The sequence below is a fragment of the Echinops telfairi genome, unplaced genomic scaffold (genome assembly GCF_000313985.2).
Source record: "Echinops telfairi isolate 266 unplaced genomic scaffold, ASM31398v2 ScPeMD7_443;HRSCAF=831, whole genome shotgun sequence".
Classification (NCBI taxonomy): Eukaryota; Metazoa; Chordata; class Mammalia; order Afrosoricida; family Tenrecidae; genus Echinops; species Echinops telfairi.
The window spans coordinates 66860907-66877101 of record NW_022104341.1 but is presented as its reverse complement, the minus strand read 5'-3'; the positions used below and the strand labels follow the sequence as shown (position 1 = coordinate 66877101).

At 46.3% G+C, this 16195-nt stretch overlaps 1 protein-coding gene across 5 annotated transcripts in view; it reads left to right on the top strand.

The window, feature by feature from the left end:
* FGGY (FGGY carbohydrate kinase domain containing) overlaps window positions 1–16195 on the top strand; it is a 564284-nt gene that overhangs the window by 292408 nt on the left and 255681 nt on the right. For all 5 annotated transcript variants that reach the window (XM_045291915.1, XM_045291914.1, XM_045291916.1 and 2 more), the window contains one exon: window positions 14157–14260. In XM_045291915.1, coding sequence (XP_045147850.1) covers window positions 14157–14260 — 104 coding nt within the window. The remainder of the gene's footprint in view (window positions 1–14156; window positions 14261–16195) is intronic.

Sequence of the window (16195 nt, the reverse complement as noted above, 5' to 3'; positions counted from 1 at the left end):
GTATCCAACACAGAATAGTGCTCGGTGAGCATTGACTGAATTGAATTCAATTCAAATCCTACTGAAGAGAATGGGGAGAAAATATGAATCAGAGCCTAGCCTTCCAAAACTAGATGCTTTTGCCCTTTAATTTTTAAGTCCTTGTTTCCCTTCTGCTGATGAGGAATCACAGGCTCAAGGACATTTGCTTCTATGCTTGAGGTCTCGCTGCCAGTGGTGGTCTGTCCCTGCCTTCAAAGTCACTTCCTTTTCTCACTTCCACCCATTTAAAAAGATGCTGCTGTTGTGTGCTGTAAGTCAATTCCATGGCCCACGGGACCTCGGAAGGGTGCTGAGAGCTGGAGGCCAAGGTCATTGTCCTGAGTCCATAGGCATCCCAGGCAGGTGGAAAGGTGAAGGGACAGGCCGCACATCGGTGGCCGATGAAGCCAAACTATCGTTTCACCCCGTTTTTGAGCAATGCCGGTGTGTTCCTGGTGGATTTTCCTGTAATTCAATTTTGTTCTCATCTTCCAGTCTACATACTTCCCTGAGCCTTTGTTGGCTTTGAAACTATTTCAGCCACATGTCATTCCGTGTGCTACAACCCTGAGACACTTATCCAGCTCAGTGTGTGTGTGTGTGTGTGTGTGTGTGTGTGTGTGTGTGTGTGTGTGTGTTTCCCCCTCCAGCTGCTAGGCATATCACTTAATTCTCTGAGTTCTCTGGCCTGACTCTCATTCAGTGGGTTGTGGGTATCCGCTTACACTCCCTCCTCCCATCCCTATCCTCCCTGGACTTGCTAATGGGGGAGTAGAATCAGGACCCCGCATCCGAGTTTATTTTTCCTTTGTGTCTACTGGTTGTCTGAAGCTTGGGGCCCAGTTAGATTAATCAGTCTAGGTGTGGTGAGGCCCGGTGACCCTCCCCAGGGGAAATCCTAGTCTCATTGAAACTTGGCCTCATTTTTGGCTCTCAGAGCAAATTCCAAGCTTTGAAGAATCTGTCAATGTTCAACTAACCCCAACAAAACCTCTGGAAGATTTCGATGGGACTGAAACTCACACCAAGGGAGGAGGTGCTGAGCTTGGCATCGGAGGCCGGGGAGAGGGGAGCGCTAGCCTGCTAATTAAGATCTTTTTCTCTGAAGTTTCGGGCCTTTTTCCTTACCTCTGGCCTGACTGCAAGATCCTGTCCTCGTTCTCCCTGGTGCCCTCCTGCGGCTTTCCCAAAGCTTCTGGTCTGCTCTGGCCCTTTGAAACACTGTCTGGCCTTCAAGTTCTTTCTTCTACCTTCAAGGGGTCTTTCAGGTAAATTGCTGGGAACAAGAAATAGTTGCTGAACATCTCTACCCTGGCTTTATTCCATTTAAAAAGATGCTGCTATTGTGTGCTGTAAGTCAATTCCAAATCATAGGGAACTTAAATGACAGAATAGAACTGTCCCATAAAGGACCCCTTCTGGTGTAGTGGTTTTATGTTGGACTGCGATCTACATGGTTGGCAGTTCGAAACCACCAGCAGCTCCTCAGGAGAGAGACTAGGCTTTCTACTCCTGTACGTAGTGACTGTCTTGGAAACCTGCAGGGAGTCACTAAGAGCCTTCATAGCGAGTTTGGTTTGCTTGGGCTCTTGCTGGAAGCAGACTGACAGTCTTTCTTGCACAGAGGGAGAGAACCACTGAGTAGCATCTGACCTCTTGGCCATTGCACCGCCAGGGCTCCTGTAGAGAAACCAGGCACTGACATTTTGCTTTTACTGGATGGTGCTGGTGCACATGGTTAACATAGTCAACTGCTAACACAAAGGTTAGAGCTTCAAGTCCGCTCAGAAGCACCTTGGAAGAAAGACCTGGCAATCTACTCCCCTAAAAAATCCAGCCATTGAAAACTGTAGGAAGCACAGTTGTACTTGAACACACATGAGCCCTCCATGCGTCAGAATCAATGAAATGACATCAGCTATGCTATGCAATTGTCCTGCAGCGTCAGCAGGTGACGGAGTCCAGGACTCCTCACAGATGCCCAAATGCTCGGGGCAGACGCCCCTTATATAAAATGGCATAGTGTTTATATATAGCCTATGTACATCCTTCCACATGCTTTAAGTCACCTCTTGATTCATTACAATACCCAAGCCATGGTATTTTCAATCGCCTCATAGGCATGTGAACATTGGACATTGAATCAGGAAGACTGAAGAAGGATCAGTGCGTTTAAATTGTGGCGCTGGGGAAGAATAGTGAACGTACCATGGACTGCCTCAAGGACAAACCCATCTGTCTTAGTAGAAGTATGGCCACCGTGGTCCTTAGAGGCAAGGGTGGCAAGACTTCATCCTCCATCCCTTTTGTCAGGAATGACTGGCTGGAGAAGAACCTTATGCCCGGTCAAGTAGAGGGTAGGGAGCAAGAGGAAGGCCCTCAGGGATGTGGGTGGACACAGCAGCTGCACCAAGGAGCTCAGGCACAGGAGCAGTAATTCTAAGGATGGCAAAGATCTGGACAGCATTTCTTTCTGCTCAGGGTGGTGCCTAGGGTTGCTATGGGCTGGAACAACTCGATGGCCTCTAACAACAACGCATGGTAAATAAGTACGATGTGCTTATAAGGACGGGAGAGGAAAAGAGGAACTCCCTCTGTGCAGTGCATTGACACAGTGGCTACAACAATGAACTCAAGCGTAGCAACCGGGATGTGGCTGGTTCAGGCCTGGGGGGTGTTCTGTTCCGTTTTACATAGGGTTGCTGTGAGCCGGAAGAGATGGGATGGCGCCTAATAACAACAACTATACAATATAAATACTCTGAAAAGGGCAAGGTATGCTCTGCCTCGGCTTTTAAGCGGCTGATTTAGCCACTTACTTCCTTTTTAGGAAACTTTTCATATCCGTCTCTGAATATTTTCCATCTGTCATTGAATGAATTTGCTGATGTGGGATACGGAAAGCCGGATGTCTATTTGAGAAGTGTTCAGAAAGTTGCTGGGAAAATGGAATTCAAAGCGATCGGGGGTTTTCCGTGAATGTATTGGAGCTCCCTCCTATGCCCCTGGCCTAAGACTATTTGCCTTTCACATAAGATGGCCAATCATTTTGTTTTCCAGGACAAGGGAGATTTCTGGGACATAGGGTTGCTATGAGTATAAATCAATTTGGGGTGGGCGCGGGGCTGAGAGGACTCACTAAAAGAGGGAATAACCACCCTGCAAAATAGATGCCATGCTCCCCACTTTACCGTTGAGGAAATAGGCCCTGAGAGGCAAGTTAGCTTACCAAAGGATGGAAGGATCTAGAAATCAAATAAAGCTCTGACTAACTTCAAATCCAGCATTTTACACCAACAATGTTATGCAGAATACAATGTTTCTTCTGCTTCTGACTGTGTAGCACAACTGTCTGACATCGCCTGGCTATTTTTCTCTCTCGTGTCTGTGTCTTTCTTTTTAATGTCTCCTTTGTCTCCGGAGCTGGTCGCAGAGTGGGTTGCTAACTGCAAGGTCAGCAGTTCAGAACCTCCAGCAGCTCCATGGAAGAAAGCTGAGGCTGTCTACTCCCATAAAACGTCACAGTGTCATAAACCCACAGGGACCGTTCTATTCTGTCCAGTAGGGTGGCCATGAGGCAGCCCGGACTTGGTGGCAGTGACAGTTTTTATTTATTGAAGTATTTGTCTCTAGGTCAGCCTGATAGACATTCCCCTTCCTAATTCCTCCTTCCCCCGAGGGACATACCTCCCGCCTCACCTCCTTCAGGAAGCCTTCCCTGATTTTCCTTCAGATCAGGGGTCTAGGTTCCCTGCTTCCCTTCTCTCACCATTGCCATCGAGGCATTGCTGACTCAAAGCATCCCTGCAGACTTACTCACGGGTCGCCACTGAATGCTCCTTACTGTTTGACAAAGTCTCTGTGAAATGCCAGGGCGTGTCAAAAAGTTAGAGAACAAATTCCATTCTCTTTGCATTCCATTTTTCCATGAACTTTCTTGTATCTTTCACCCCACGTGGGATATCTTTCTCGTATCTTTTCACCCCAACGAAAGGATACCACTCCATACTCTAGATTCCTAGAACCCGTGGCTGGCCTGTAATTGGGGATAAATACTTAGTTGTTGAATTAATCAGTTAATTAATTTCTGAAATATCAGGAGGCAACTGTGTGATTTAGAGTCACAGATTTAGATCTATTTCAGAATGTATTTCATAAGATTAATGTTGTGGTGCTTGGTTCAGTTCCTGAATTGTGGGTTCTTAATTTTAGAAAGTAATTTTTGCAAGTTAACTTGGTTGTTTGTGTTGGATTTTAACCTGTTCTTTTAGCAAGTCTAATGCCTGTGAGTGACAAATTGCCACTTATGAGGTCATAGATGAGAATGGCCAAGTAATCTAGAGACTTGAAGGCCTTTTTGAAATCAAATATTTGCTTGGTACTTACTGTTGATTTTGCTAGTCATCTCTAAATTGCGGATTTTATAATGTCATTTCACTTTATTCCAGCCTATCTTGGGGTCCAGTCTTCCTGGGTAGATGGATGATGAGAGAGATTCATTGAGGGTCTGTTCTTGTTCTCTGAATTTAGTACTGGCTCCTGATTAATGTTAGATACATATGAGTGTGGCATTTCAACAGGCATGAACAATGCCACCTCAAATTGAATCACAATATGCGTGGCGCTGCACCATATGTTATGGCTCCTTTTAGGGAAGTAAACAGGTTTGGGTTTATTTTCAACACTATTAGCCTGGACTTTATCTACAGCCTGGTACCTCACCTTCCATATTCCCAACAGCCCTCTCCTGCCCCTCATTCCTCTGCCATCAGTTATGTACTGAAGGGCAGAACACAAACGTCCAGTCGATCCAAGTAAACCCGAATACTGGCAAAGCACATACCCCGATGAATGGGAGTTCGTCAACAGTCACACCAGAAGTAGTAACTGTAAAATGAACACTCGGCAAGTGATCCCTGTGCCAGGCACTAATCTAAGCAATGAGTCCTAACAATAAACCTTTGAATTACATACAGTTGTTGGTCCAGGCTTACAAATAGGGGTACAGAGGAAAGCACACGTAATTCAGTATTTTGAACAACTTGCCAGACTTGGAGTGAGCTAGTCTAATTCCAGAGCCCTGTATCCTCTGACTAGTGCAAATATGTAATATATGACTGTCCACATCTCACACAAAACTTCCCCTATTATCTTTCAGGAGCTGTAGGTACTACTACACCGGTGTGTAGGAGGTAAATAGTGGCAGTATCAGGGTGTGGAGAAATTCTTTGTAGATTTATCACATTAGATTTTTTTAAGGCAAACTTACTTTGTGGTTTAGGCTGAGGAAATTCTAGAATGAATTTCTTTCAAAGTCAAGGCTTGCTTCATCAAAAACAAGGATCACAGAAATATTTTCAGCTGTTTAAATCCCCTTCATGTACTAGACTTTGCTTTAACCCATTGATATAGCTTTGGTGACATTATGCAATAAATCCTAAAAGAGATCTGAGTTCAGCTATGTGGCTGCCCTCTCTGGATACTTAGAATTCTTGGAAGTCGTTGAAAAGAAGGGTATTTTTTTTCGATAGGCACCATGAGAAAATGGAGAATAACAGAAGGATCACCGATTGAGATTCATGTAGACGTGGGTGATTCTAAACTATGCGCAAGGTTTTCAGCCGCTACTTTCTATGAATTAGGGGAGCCACGCCCTTCTTCATAGTCTGTTCTTCGTCTGGAAGCTCTGTGAAACCTGTTCATTTTGGGTGACCCTGCTGGCGTTTAAATGCCAGTGATATAGCTTCCACCATCACAGCAGCCTCAAGCCACCACAGTATGACAAACTGATAGACCAGTGGTGGACTGCCAAGAAGACCAGCAAACCTGCCTTGGAAGAGGTATGGCCAGAGTGCTCCTTTTAGAGGCAAGGGTGGAGAGACTTCGTCTCCCATACTTTGGACATGCTGCTCATGAGAGATTAGGGCTGGAGAAGGATGTCATGTTTGGTGAAGTAGAGAGATAGCGAAAGAAAGACCTTCGATGAGATGGATTGCCACCGTGGCTGTAACAAGGGACTCAAACACAGGAAGAATTGTGAGGAGGGCGCAGGACTGGGCAGTGTGTCGTTCTGCCGTGCGTGGGATTGCTGTGGGTCAGAATGGGCTCAGGGGCATCTAACAATGGAAATAGGCCTGAATGTGTACTAGTCCGCCGTAACTCTACCACTGGAGGACCTTGGACTCTACCACTGAGGTGACTCCACTTTGGTTTCATTTTCCCTCTTTATAAAATGGTGGTAACAACTATCTAGCGAGATTATAAAGGAGGCGTGTGGGTAGTACTGTGTAGTATTAGGCCGCGAATACAAGGGTTGGCAGTTTAAATCCACCAACTGCTCCTTGAGAGAAAGTTGGGACTGTCTGTTCCTGTAAAGATCATCAGCCTCAGAAACCCTAAATAGAGTCCCTATGGCTGCGAACAGACTTGATGGTTGTGGCTTTGGTTTGATTTTCATTTACTAACCTAAAGGCTGACCGTTCAAAGCCACCCAGCAGTGCTGGTGATCTGTTTCTGTAAAGTTCACAGCCACGAAAGGCCTCAGAGTTCTCCTCTGTAACAAACGTGGCCCAACGGCTGAATGGACTCAAAGGTGATGGGTTTTGAACCAGGATAGTTTTGAGGTTCCAATAATATTTTGACAAAACCTGTGAGTTGTCACACCACATTCTTCCATTATTTTCCATCTTTACTGTTATTTGACATGTGGAGCATTTGTCCTTGATGAAATATGCTGCCTTTATCTAGAAAATGCCTTGTTCTTTATTAGAATGTTAGTAGGGTCTTTCATCATTAGAAACAGTAAGCTCAGGGATGCAGGGTCCACGCCTGCCCTCAGTGTGTCCACAGGGAAACAGTAGGGAAAGAAACAAAGTGATCGACCTCCGAGCGCCGGGGGCTGGCTCTGGCAGTTCGGTTGGCTGCAATGTTTGTGGGCACAGGAGGACATATTGAGATGGGGCTACTGGGGCTTGAGCCAAGTATTCAAAACGGGGTCTATAGTTTGCCCACATTGATTGTTGGGGCATAGGATGGATTGGATTGCAGGTAGAAGGAATAGTCTAAGCAACTTCTCAGATGCATGGATGAGCCAGGCACCATCAGGGATTGCAAAGAGAAAAAGCTCTACATGGACCCTTAGTTGAAGCAAGCATTTCTAAAGCCGTGGATAAAATAACTCCTGTTTCTCATGCATGTTCTACATAACAAAACCAATTGATTCATGATCAATTCAGACATCTCACTTTATCCCCACAGCAGTTCTATAGATAAATATTATTGTCCAAATTCCTCAGATGTGAAAATTGAGGTTTTAAAAGATCAAGTCAAGGACATACATGTAGATTCAAGTCTAAGTTTGAGAATATATACAAAATAATGTTAATAAAATCATAATCATAAAGATAACAGCAATCACAGAAAATATTCACATGATGCCAGGAATGCTCTAACCTGAACTGCTCAGTGCAAGACAGTATCCACTAAGCTATCTGTACCTTTTTAAATTTAAATTATTTAGAATTCAGTAAAGTACACACTCAGTTCCTCAGTTATACTGCCACACACCTTTCTCTCATTGCCACATATGGCTAGTGATGACTGTCACCCTAGATGAAGACACTTCCATTGAATTATTCTGGCCTGAGAACTTTGGATATATTAATCTGCCTATCCTTATAATAATCGTATAAGGAAGAAACTATTATAATGCAAACTGCACCGATATAAAAATGGAGACATAAAGAAGGTAAGACGCTTAGCTGAGAAAGTCCATGTGTAAGTCTGGGTAGACTAGAGAAAAAAATGTATAGACGTTCATATGTGTACAGGAAAGAGCTTTACATAAAGAGTAATTGTACATTAGGAAATCATCCCAACCCAGTCCAGATCAAGTGCCAATTCTGATTTTAGCTCATGTGTCCAATACCAATCTATAAATTCCTGTTCAGACTCAGGAAACACATGCAATGATGCCGAATGCAGGAAGATCACAGGCCAGTGGGTGGAAATTCTTGTGGATCCAATGGCAGTTCTGGCAGGGGTCTCCATGTGGCTCCCCTGGCTCAAGGGCCCTCACGTAGCTCCACGTGTCCCCCTCTTCCCCCACCCCCCCACCCGCCAATGAGCTATTTATCTCCTTAGTGCCTCCACATGAGGTCATGATTGACAGGTTAAACTCCACCCTACTCACTCTTAAAGTCTCAAATTGACAGCAGAACCACAGTCTCAGGTTTCAAAGCATGCTACTATATACTACCAATCTAATATATATGAAGCAAATGAATATTAGTATAACACACAGCATTGAATGCTGCTTGTATCTAACCTAGTGTTAGGTCCTCTGCAGAGAAGATTATTTCCGTATGATTCTAGCCCTTTCAAAAGCTTAGAACTGGGGCAGACCACATCCACAAGACTGGTAGTCTCCAGTGAGCTACTTCCCCAGGGACCGTGATGACAACTCAGGGAGAGGAACATCCTGGATCAAATGTGTCAGTTCAGCCAAGCAAATGGCCAATTCAAGAATGTCAAGTGTATGTAGTTTTAAGTCATTTTGAATGTCTCCTACCCCGAGAGAAGATATCTGATGTTGTTATTGTTATTTCAAGAGAATCTTTAAAATATGCCTTTCATAGCAGGCTTTCCCCCCAACAAGTCGTGTGGTTGGAGCGTGCACAGAACTTTCCGGTAGGAGTCTGAAAGCCCGAGTTTGAGGCTTACATCTACCTGCAGATAGCTTAAGCTTTGCCAACTTCCTTCACCTCTCTCAAATTCGGGTTCCTCAGCTGTGAACTGGAGATAAATTGCACCTCCTGGGGCATTTTCTAGTGGCTACATGAAGGGTTCCGTGTTTGCGGATAGTTTGCAGGCTATGAAGTATAGAGTCATAAAGTTGGAGATAATTATATGACACAAATGCTGGAACCTGGGATGTTTTTCTTCTATAACGTTTCAACTTTAAACCCTTTAAACTTTTCAAAGCAGCTGTGGTTGATAAATTACAGGATAACCAACTCTTAACCCTAACATTCCTAACGTCTCTTTTTCTCTATTTCGTAATCTTGTAGGTACTCCATAAATGTTTGAATGGGAAGATGGGAGCAAGGGAGACAGACAGAAAACCGCAAACAAATAAACAAACAAACCCCACTGCAGGGGGTTGATTGTGATTTCCAGCAACCTATGGGACTGAGCATGGTCTTTGAGAAGGAGCCCTGGTGGCTCACTGGTTAAGCACTGGGCTTCTAACTGAGCTGGGAGGGGTTGGGACACTGCAGCTGGGACACGGGAGAAGGATGTGGCAGCCTATTTCCAGACAGACTTCAGCTCTGGAAACCTCCTGGGGCAGTTCTACTCTGCCCTACCGCGTCTCTGTGAACAAAGCAGTCTTTCTTTCTTTGGGGATCAACTAGTGGGCTTAAACCCCACTTCTAGATAATAGTTAGATGCTTCGCCCCTGCACCACCAGTGGCCTAGGAAAGATAGTGCATATGGATAAATACAAAAGCTGTTCGTGGACTTAAATTTTCCTTTTGTTTAGTTCTGCGTTTCCACATTTTACTCGACATGTGCTGTGTTGGAACGGGTGGGAGTCATCAAATTAGAGGTTCTGGAGGGATTCATTGACTCAGTAAACTTGTTGTTTTGCTACTTATTTATTCATTCCACAAACATTTATTGAGTGGCTACCTTCAGCCGGGTGTTGTGCAAGGTTCAGGGAAAACACAGTTGAGTGTATTATTTTTTTTCGAACTCTTTTTTGATGCCTGTTTCTTCAGCTGCTAATTTGCCCCTCCGGCTTTCCGAGGCATGCAGTCTAACTGACACTTGGACAGCAGTGGGAAGGGCGCCAGCGGCCGGGAGGGACGGACGCGCTTGTCGAAAGCTCTTGTGAGTTACTTCTTGCTGCACATGTGCAGCCCAGGAGTCCTCCGTGGCATGCGAAATGCGTTTGTGCAGAAGGGCAGAAATTCCTCCTGTGTTTTGTTGCTTTCTTGGCTGGTCTTTGGGCCTTCTTTCTCAGAAATGGCCCTCCACAATCTACGTGGCCCCCTGGAAAAAAGGACCTATGTCACACACTCTTGTCCCCCATTCATGTGGATTCATGGCCAGTTTCAGCTATGCACTGCTTTAGAGTCAGGGTGCACCTGAGGCCAAGGATCAGCAGAATAGAGAGTCCCTCTTCAGAGGGGCAGTTGGGCAAGGCATCTTGCAGGCGGTATATGAATCCGACGTGTGGTTACCCAAGGCTCTTGAGGACGTGGGAATTCAGGGGCTTAGGAGGGACTCTTTTTGCCCTCTCCTCTTCAGGTAAGGAGGCAATTTACATGGTATTTTAGAAACACTGTAGAGTCGTGGATGGTGCAAACAATCACTCAAAAGGTTGCTGGTTAGAGTCCACCCAGAGACACCTCCAAGAAAGGCCTAGCATTCTACCTCTGACAGATCACAGCCATTGACCATCACACAGCACACAATTCCAAGTTCAGACACACCCAGGGGGTGCCCTGGGCCAGAAATGCCCTGATTCCAAACAACTGGTGCACAAGGAAAACTCACTTCCTTTGCCTCTTTTGCATTCCCCTCCACCTCCTCCTGCTCTTTGTTCTCCTTCTCCTCGCCTCCTCCATCTCTTCCTCCAGCTCTACTTCCTCCTCCTCTTCTTTCCTCCCCGTGTTCCATCTGCTCCTCCTCTTCCTCCCCCTTCGCCTTCCTCTTCCCTCTCCTCTTCTTCCTCCTCCTCTTCCTCCTTCTTTCAAACAAAGAGGAAGAAAACTTCAACTAGGCGATGGAAGACCCCAGTTTGAGCCCTCCTGCAAATCCATTCTCTAGCTCATTTCTTGCCCTGTATACATGAGAGAACAAGATCAAACCTTCAGCTAGTCTGTGGTAAACTTGAGGTTAAAATTTTTCACGTCTGCCACTGACTAGCTGAAGGTTCGAATTTGTTCCTTCATAGGGTCACGCTTAGGTTGAAACTGACTCAGTGGTACCTAAGCACAACAAATCCACTTTCATGGATCTTAGGATTGTTCCTTATCGTTGTTAGGTGCCTAGCCATAGCGACCCAGTGAATGACGGAGGAAATACTTCCTGGTCTTCTGCCATCCTCACAATTGTTCCAGTGCCTGAGCCGTTAGTGAACTGATATTTCCAAGTTTATTTCCTGGATGTCAGACAGTGATGACCTCCTACAGAGAAAGAGAATATCCAGGACATGGGCTCTGAAGTTAGAACAAGGGGTCCGCCCTAAGACTGCCTTTTGTATCTGTATGGCTGTGGGCATATGACTTCAATACCCCAAATCTGTGCTGCCTCCTCTGTTAAAAGGAAAGAAGAATATTATCTTTTATGGACGCTATAAAGATTAAATTCACTAATATTTAAAGGGCTTCATGTAAAACTCAGCCTCTATTAGATGTCAGCTATGTTTGCTAGGAAGGAAGAAAGAACCAAGTGTCTCTTGTGAGATTGTTCCGGTGTTGCTGGTGGTGGTGGGAACAAAAGTACCACTAGTCACAACTGCTTTTAAACATCGCCCCAGTACCTGCTGCTACCCCACGGTGGCACTTTCCTCATTTCATAATAGGCTCTGTCTGCACAGTCCATTCTTCCTGCACTAAAAAATGGGATCTCTCAGATTCCAAGCCTAGATAGAATTAAAGTGAGTCTGCTAACCAGAAGTAAAACAAACCAATGCTTACTGATTTTTACTCTTTTTAGCCCCCTTTTAGGATGGGGTAGCACTGTGAGGCTAGCCTAGTTTATACTTGATCTCTATGGGTCAGGATCAGAAATTCTTCCAACTCTCTGGCAATGCCATAGACCAAAAGGAGCCAACCCCATCTCTGTCAGGGATCTCGGGATCTACTTATTGAAGAGCCCAAGATTTTAAAATGCACAGTCAAATAAAAACAAAACAGAACATCTAGCAGCCACCTGGCTATTGGGTTTGTGTCTTGGAAGAAACCTCGGCAATCAGAGTGACTAAGAGTTAGTACTTTGGAATCCTATTGCCTGGTTGAATCCTGTTTCGGAATCTATGTGGCTCTGGTCAAATTACTTTTCTGCTTTTTTTGTTTGTATGCTCTATCTATCTGTCTATCTGTCATCATCATCATCTATCTAAAATTGCTCCCTGTTTCAAAGCTGCAGTCTAGCTGTCTGTAAACTGGAACAGTAGCACCAGTCATACAGGGTGTTGAGAGGATACGATAGGACATGCATGGAGAGAACATGTAGTAAGCGTCTTCATGTTCGCGATTGTGGCCATTCAGATCCTCCCGAGGCACATCAGAAGGACAGCCTGCCGATCGGCTTCCACGCCATTGGAAGCCCTCTGAAGTGCAGTGCTCGGACACACATGGAGCCACTCTGAGTCAACAGTGGTTCAGCGGCATCCGTGTTATTATTAGTTATTGGTATGATTACATTTTTAAAGCTAAGGGCCAAGAATGGAAAACTGCCCTCTCTTTTACCAGCCAAAGAGAACTGATAAGTCACCTGAGATCTGGACTTGCCTCTTTAAAATAACGCTTTAGAAAACGAACTGCAATTCCAGATCAAAGCTGTGACACCCTGGGAAGTGTGTCCGTGAGGAGGGCAGGCACCCACGCTTCTGCTCCTGGCTCTATCCTAAACTAGCCATAGGATGCTGGGCATCACTTCCTCTCTCGTGACCCAAGCGCTCTCATTTACACTATGAAAAGATTACAGCTCACAGCTAGTGTTTCTTCGGGTCCCCAAAGCCTTTGTACCCTGGATGGAGAACTGTTTCACTCAGAGTCCAGCCAGAGAAACACAAACCAAGAGGGAATTTCATGCGTAAAAATGGTGAGTCAGATGATGGAAGAGCAGCAAAGGGCACAGGGAGCGGTGAAGCAAGCCAGTGATCAGCAAAACCGAAGCCGCCACCATTATGAGGCAGGCCAGGCAAGGGAAGGGAGTGGCGGTCCGGAGTCCAGGAGCAGTGGACACCAGGAGATGTGGGGGCCATGGACGCCTGACCACAAAGCGGAAGTGACAGAGGAGACAGAGTCACTGCTGGGGACACGACACCTTTCCTCAGCCCTCGGCTCTCCTGGCAGGATCCCCTCTGGCTCTCTGGGACTCCCAGGACCACAGACTGTAAGAACAGCACTTCAAAGCCAAGCAGGCGTGATCAGAAAACAAACAGGCCCAAGACCCTACAGGCTGCAGTCCCAGACCTCATTGGCCTGTTGCTGGACTTGAACTACTGTGACAACCAACCACAAAATACCATCTGAAAGAATCTTACTCTGCCCCCTGCTACTGGACCTTTGTAATAGCAAAAGCTCATAAGTGGAACTGAGGAGAATTTGTTCCAAATTAGCATTTGGAAAATTAATGAGAACAACTTAGAAAGTTGTTAGAGTGTTCCTCAGAATGAGGAACAGGGGTGTCTGTGGCTCCCCAGATCCCTTTGGATGAAAAGGCCTGCTTGCTGACCCGGCATTGCCCACAGCATCTGGGTGTTGGTGTCTGAAGATACCCTACTTTTCTTCCCTCACCTGCTAATGCCTGCATGACTCTGAGTAGACCCCCTCCGTCGGAAGTGTTCCCTGAGCTCCGACACGGGAGTGAGCTGCCCCTTGTCCCACAGGGTGCTTCCAGTCATGCACGGAGAGGGAGGAACCCACGGAGCTCACGGCACGAGCTGTTGATGTTGCAGTATTCTGGGTTCAAGACCCAGGTTTCCTGGTGTGACCTTTGACAAGTCATTCAACCTTGAAGCTACTCATCAGAGTTCATCTAAAATGAGACAATGCGAGTCAGTAGTTAGCATCAAGTCACGTGTTTACTGAGCACAAAACAATGGGTAGTTCCTGCTTCGCTGGCTTTGGCTCCAATTGCTATGATTATTACAAGGTTGGGTGCTATGCAGGGAGGAGGGTAAGGCAAACAGAACAGGTTTCCTCGTCTTCTCATGGCACACAAGTGTGTGATTTTGGTTTCTTTTTGAGCGTGGCCCACACATGGGACTCTTTCTCAAGGTTGTTAGGTTAAACAAAATAAACAAACAAACAAAAATTCTTTGATGCTTGTTTCTCATTTCCTCCCTCTATTTATGAATCTTTTTCAAGAGGATTTTGTTTTGTTTGTCTTTCCCGTAGGAGTGATTGGAGCAGATGTGAGGGGGCACGGCCTGGTCTGTGAGGGGCAGCCCATGACATCACGGCTGGCTGTCATCTGTGGAACATCTTCTTGTCACATGGGGGTGAGTCTGCTGGGCACAGAGGCAAGGCCACCGCGCAGGGTAGGCGGGGCAGCCTGGGATGAGGGGCTGAGCTGCTGGCTCCCTAAGCCCTCAGCCTTGGCTTTCTTTTTCCTTCCTGCCTGCTTCTGGTTTCTTCAGCTAAAAGCGCAGCCCTTTCTCCAACAACCTCACTTAGATTTTCCTGATCTTTTCTTGATGCCAAAGTTTAAAGACGTGTGGAAACGTTTGTGTCTCTGCTTCTGACATCACCCCGGCCAGATAGCTCAGCCATTAGGGGCCAGATCGGATCCAAAGATGGCAAAGCCCCTTGCCCAAGACTGATCGGTCTTCTCTGCAAAGGGGTGTCTGTTTCCCCTGGCCTCTGAGCTCTCTCTCAATCAATATAACTCCATCTCCCTGGAGCGTCTTGATGGTCTATAGAATTAGGCTGCATATCATGACTTCAAAAGAACACTGATAAGCAATTTTCACTGTGTTAATTTTGCTCCATGAATTAGTAGGGAAGGCTTTCTCCAAGATTGCAGTTAAAATTTAGTGCCTGCCCTAAAATTTATATCTCCTTTAAATGCATGAGTCTGAAAGCATTCCATTTCGATAAGTACCCATTTCTACCATATTTTTATTTAAAAGTCATTACTCTGTTCAACTTAGATGGACGATTCCTTGGATTTTTCCCAGACAAGTAAAATAGGGAGAGGAGAGTGGGGGAGACCGAGGAAATTAATTGGGGGGCGTGGCGGGGGCGGGAGAAGGGGCAGAAGAGCAGGGAGAGCAGTGGGATCTAGGCCAGGACAAGCCCACTCCAACCTGGAGGCGGTCACGTGCAATGTGGGACTGCGCGTAGTGACCTCAGGGACCCCTGGGCCTCGTCCCCCTGCAGTATTTTGTTCCAGCGCTTCCATTCCCATATTTGCTGAGCGAGCCCCGCTCTTGTGCCAGATGTTGTGCCCAGCTCCGGGGTTTTAGGGTTCTGACAGATACTGCGGTCCGGCATGAGAGTCCCTGGGATTTGGACTGAAGTTGAGATGGTGGTTGTTGTTGCCGTCACGTCAGCTCCTTCTCGTGGGGAGCTTGTGTGCAGCAGAAGGAAACGGCTGCTGCTTCTTCATGCCCCATCATTACGATTGCCCCCTCGCTCACTCGCTTCCTCACGCACACCCTTCCTCCCTCGCTCATTGCCATCCGTTGATGCCAACTCATAGTGACTCTGTAGGAAAACCTTCCCTGGAGTAGAAAGCCTCATCTTTCTACTGGTGGTTTCAATCCGCTGCCCTTGCGTTTAGCAACCTGAAGTGTAACTCCCTGAGTCATCAGTCGTATGTTTGGATCCCCCAGTGTGGCTATTGGAGCGTTTCCCTCCTTCTCATCGGTAGAGCTCATGATCCAGAGTACCTGTTATGTGGCTGCCATGCCGTGAGCCATTCTCACACACAAGACCCCACTTAACAGAGATGAGGGAGCCAGCCCAGTTGAGTGCCAATCCCAGGTCCATGGGCTAGTGCCTTGGGTTCCATGGGCTTCAGGGTCCCCAGGTTCCTCACTCTCGGACTCATAGTGTCAGGAATCACGAAGGTGCATGGTGAGCCCTACGAAAGCCGAAAAATGGGTAGAGCAGAAACCTGTCAGAGAAGGAAAATGCAACTATGTTGCACTAATGCAGGTGACACAAAGGTGCTTAAGACTGAAAACCTTCAAAACCCAGAAAGGCGAGGCAATCGTGAGCTCCGACGATCACAGGTTTCACTGTAATGTATATGAAGTGCTTCAAGTGTTCCTGACATGCATGAACACTTCACTAGGGTGATCTATTTACAGCTAGTAGTAGCCTGTTGAATAGCAGAAAGGCTATAGAACTCAATTGTCCTGCTGGAGGGTGGGGACAGGATTTCTTCCTCGGGTGACATGTGCTTGCATTTACTGAAAAAGTTCAACAAA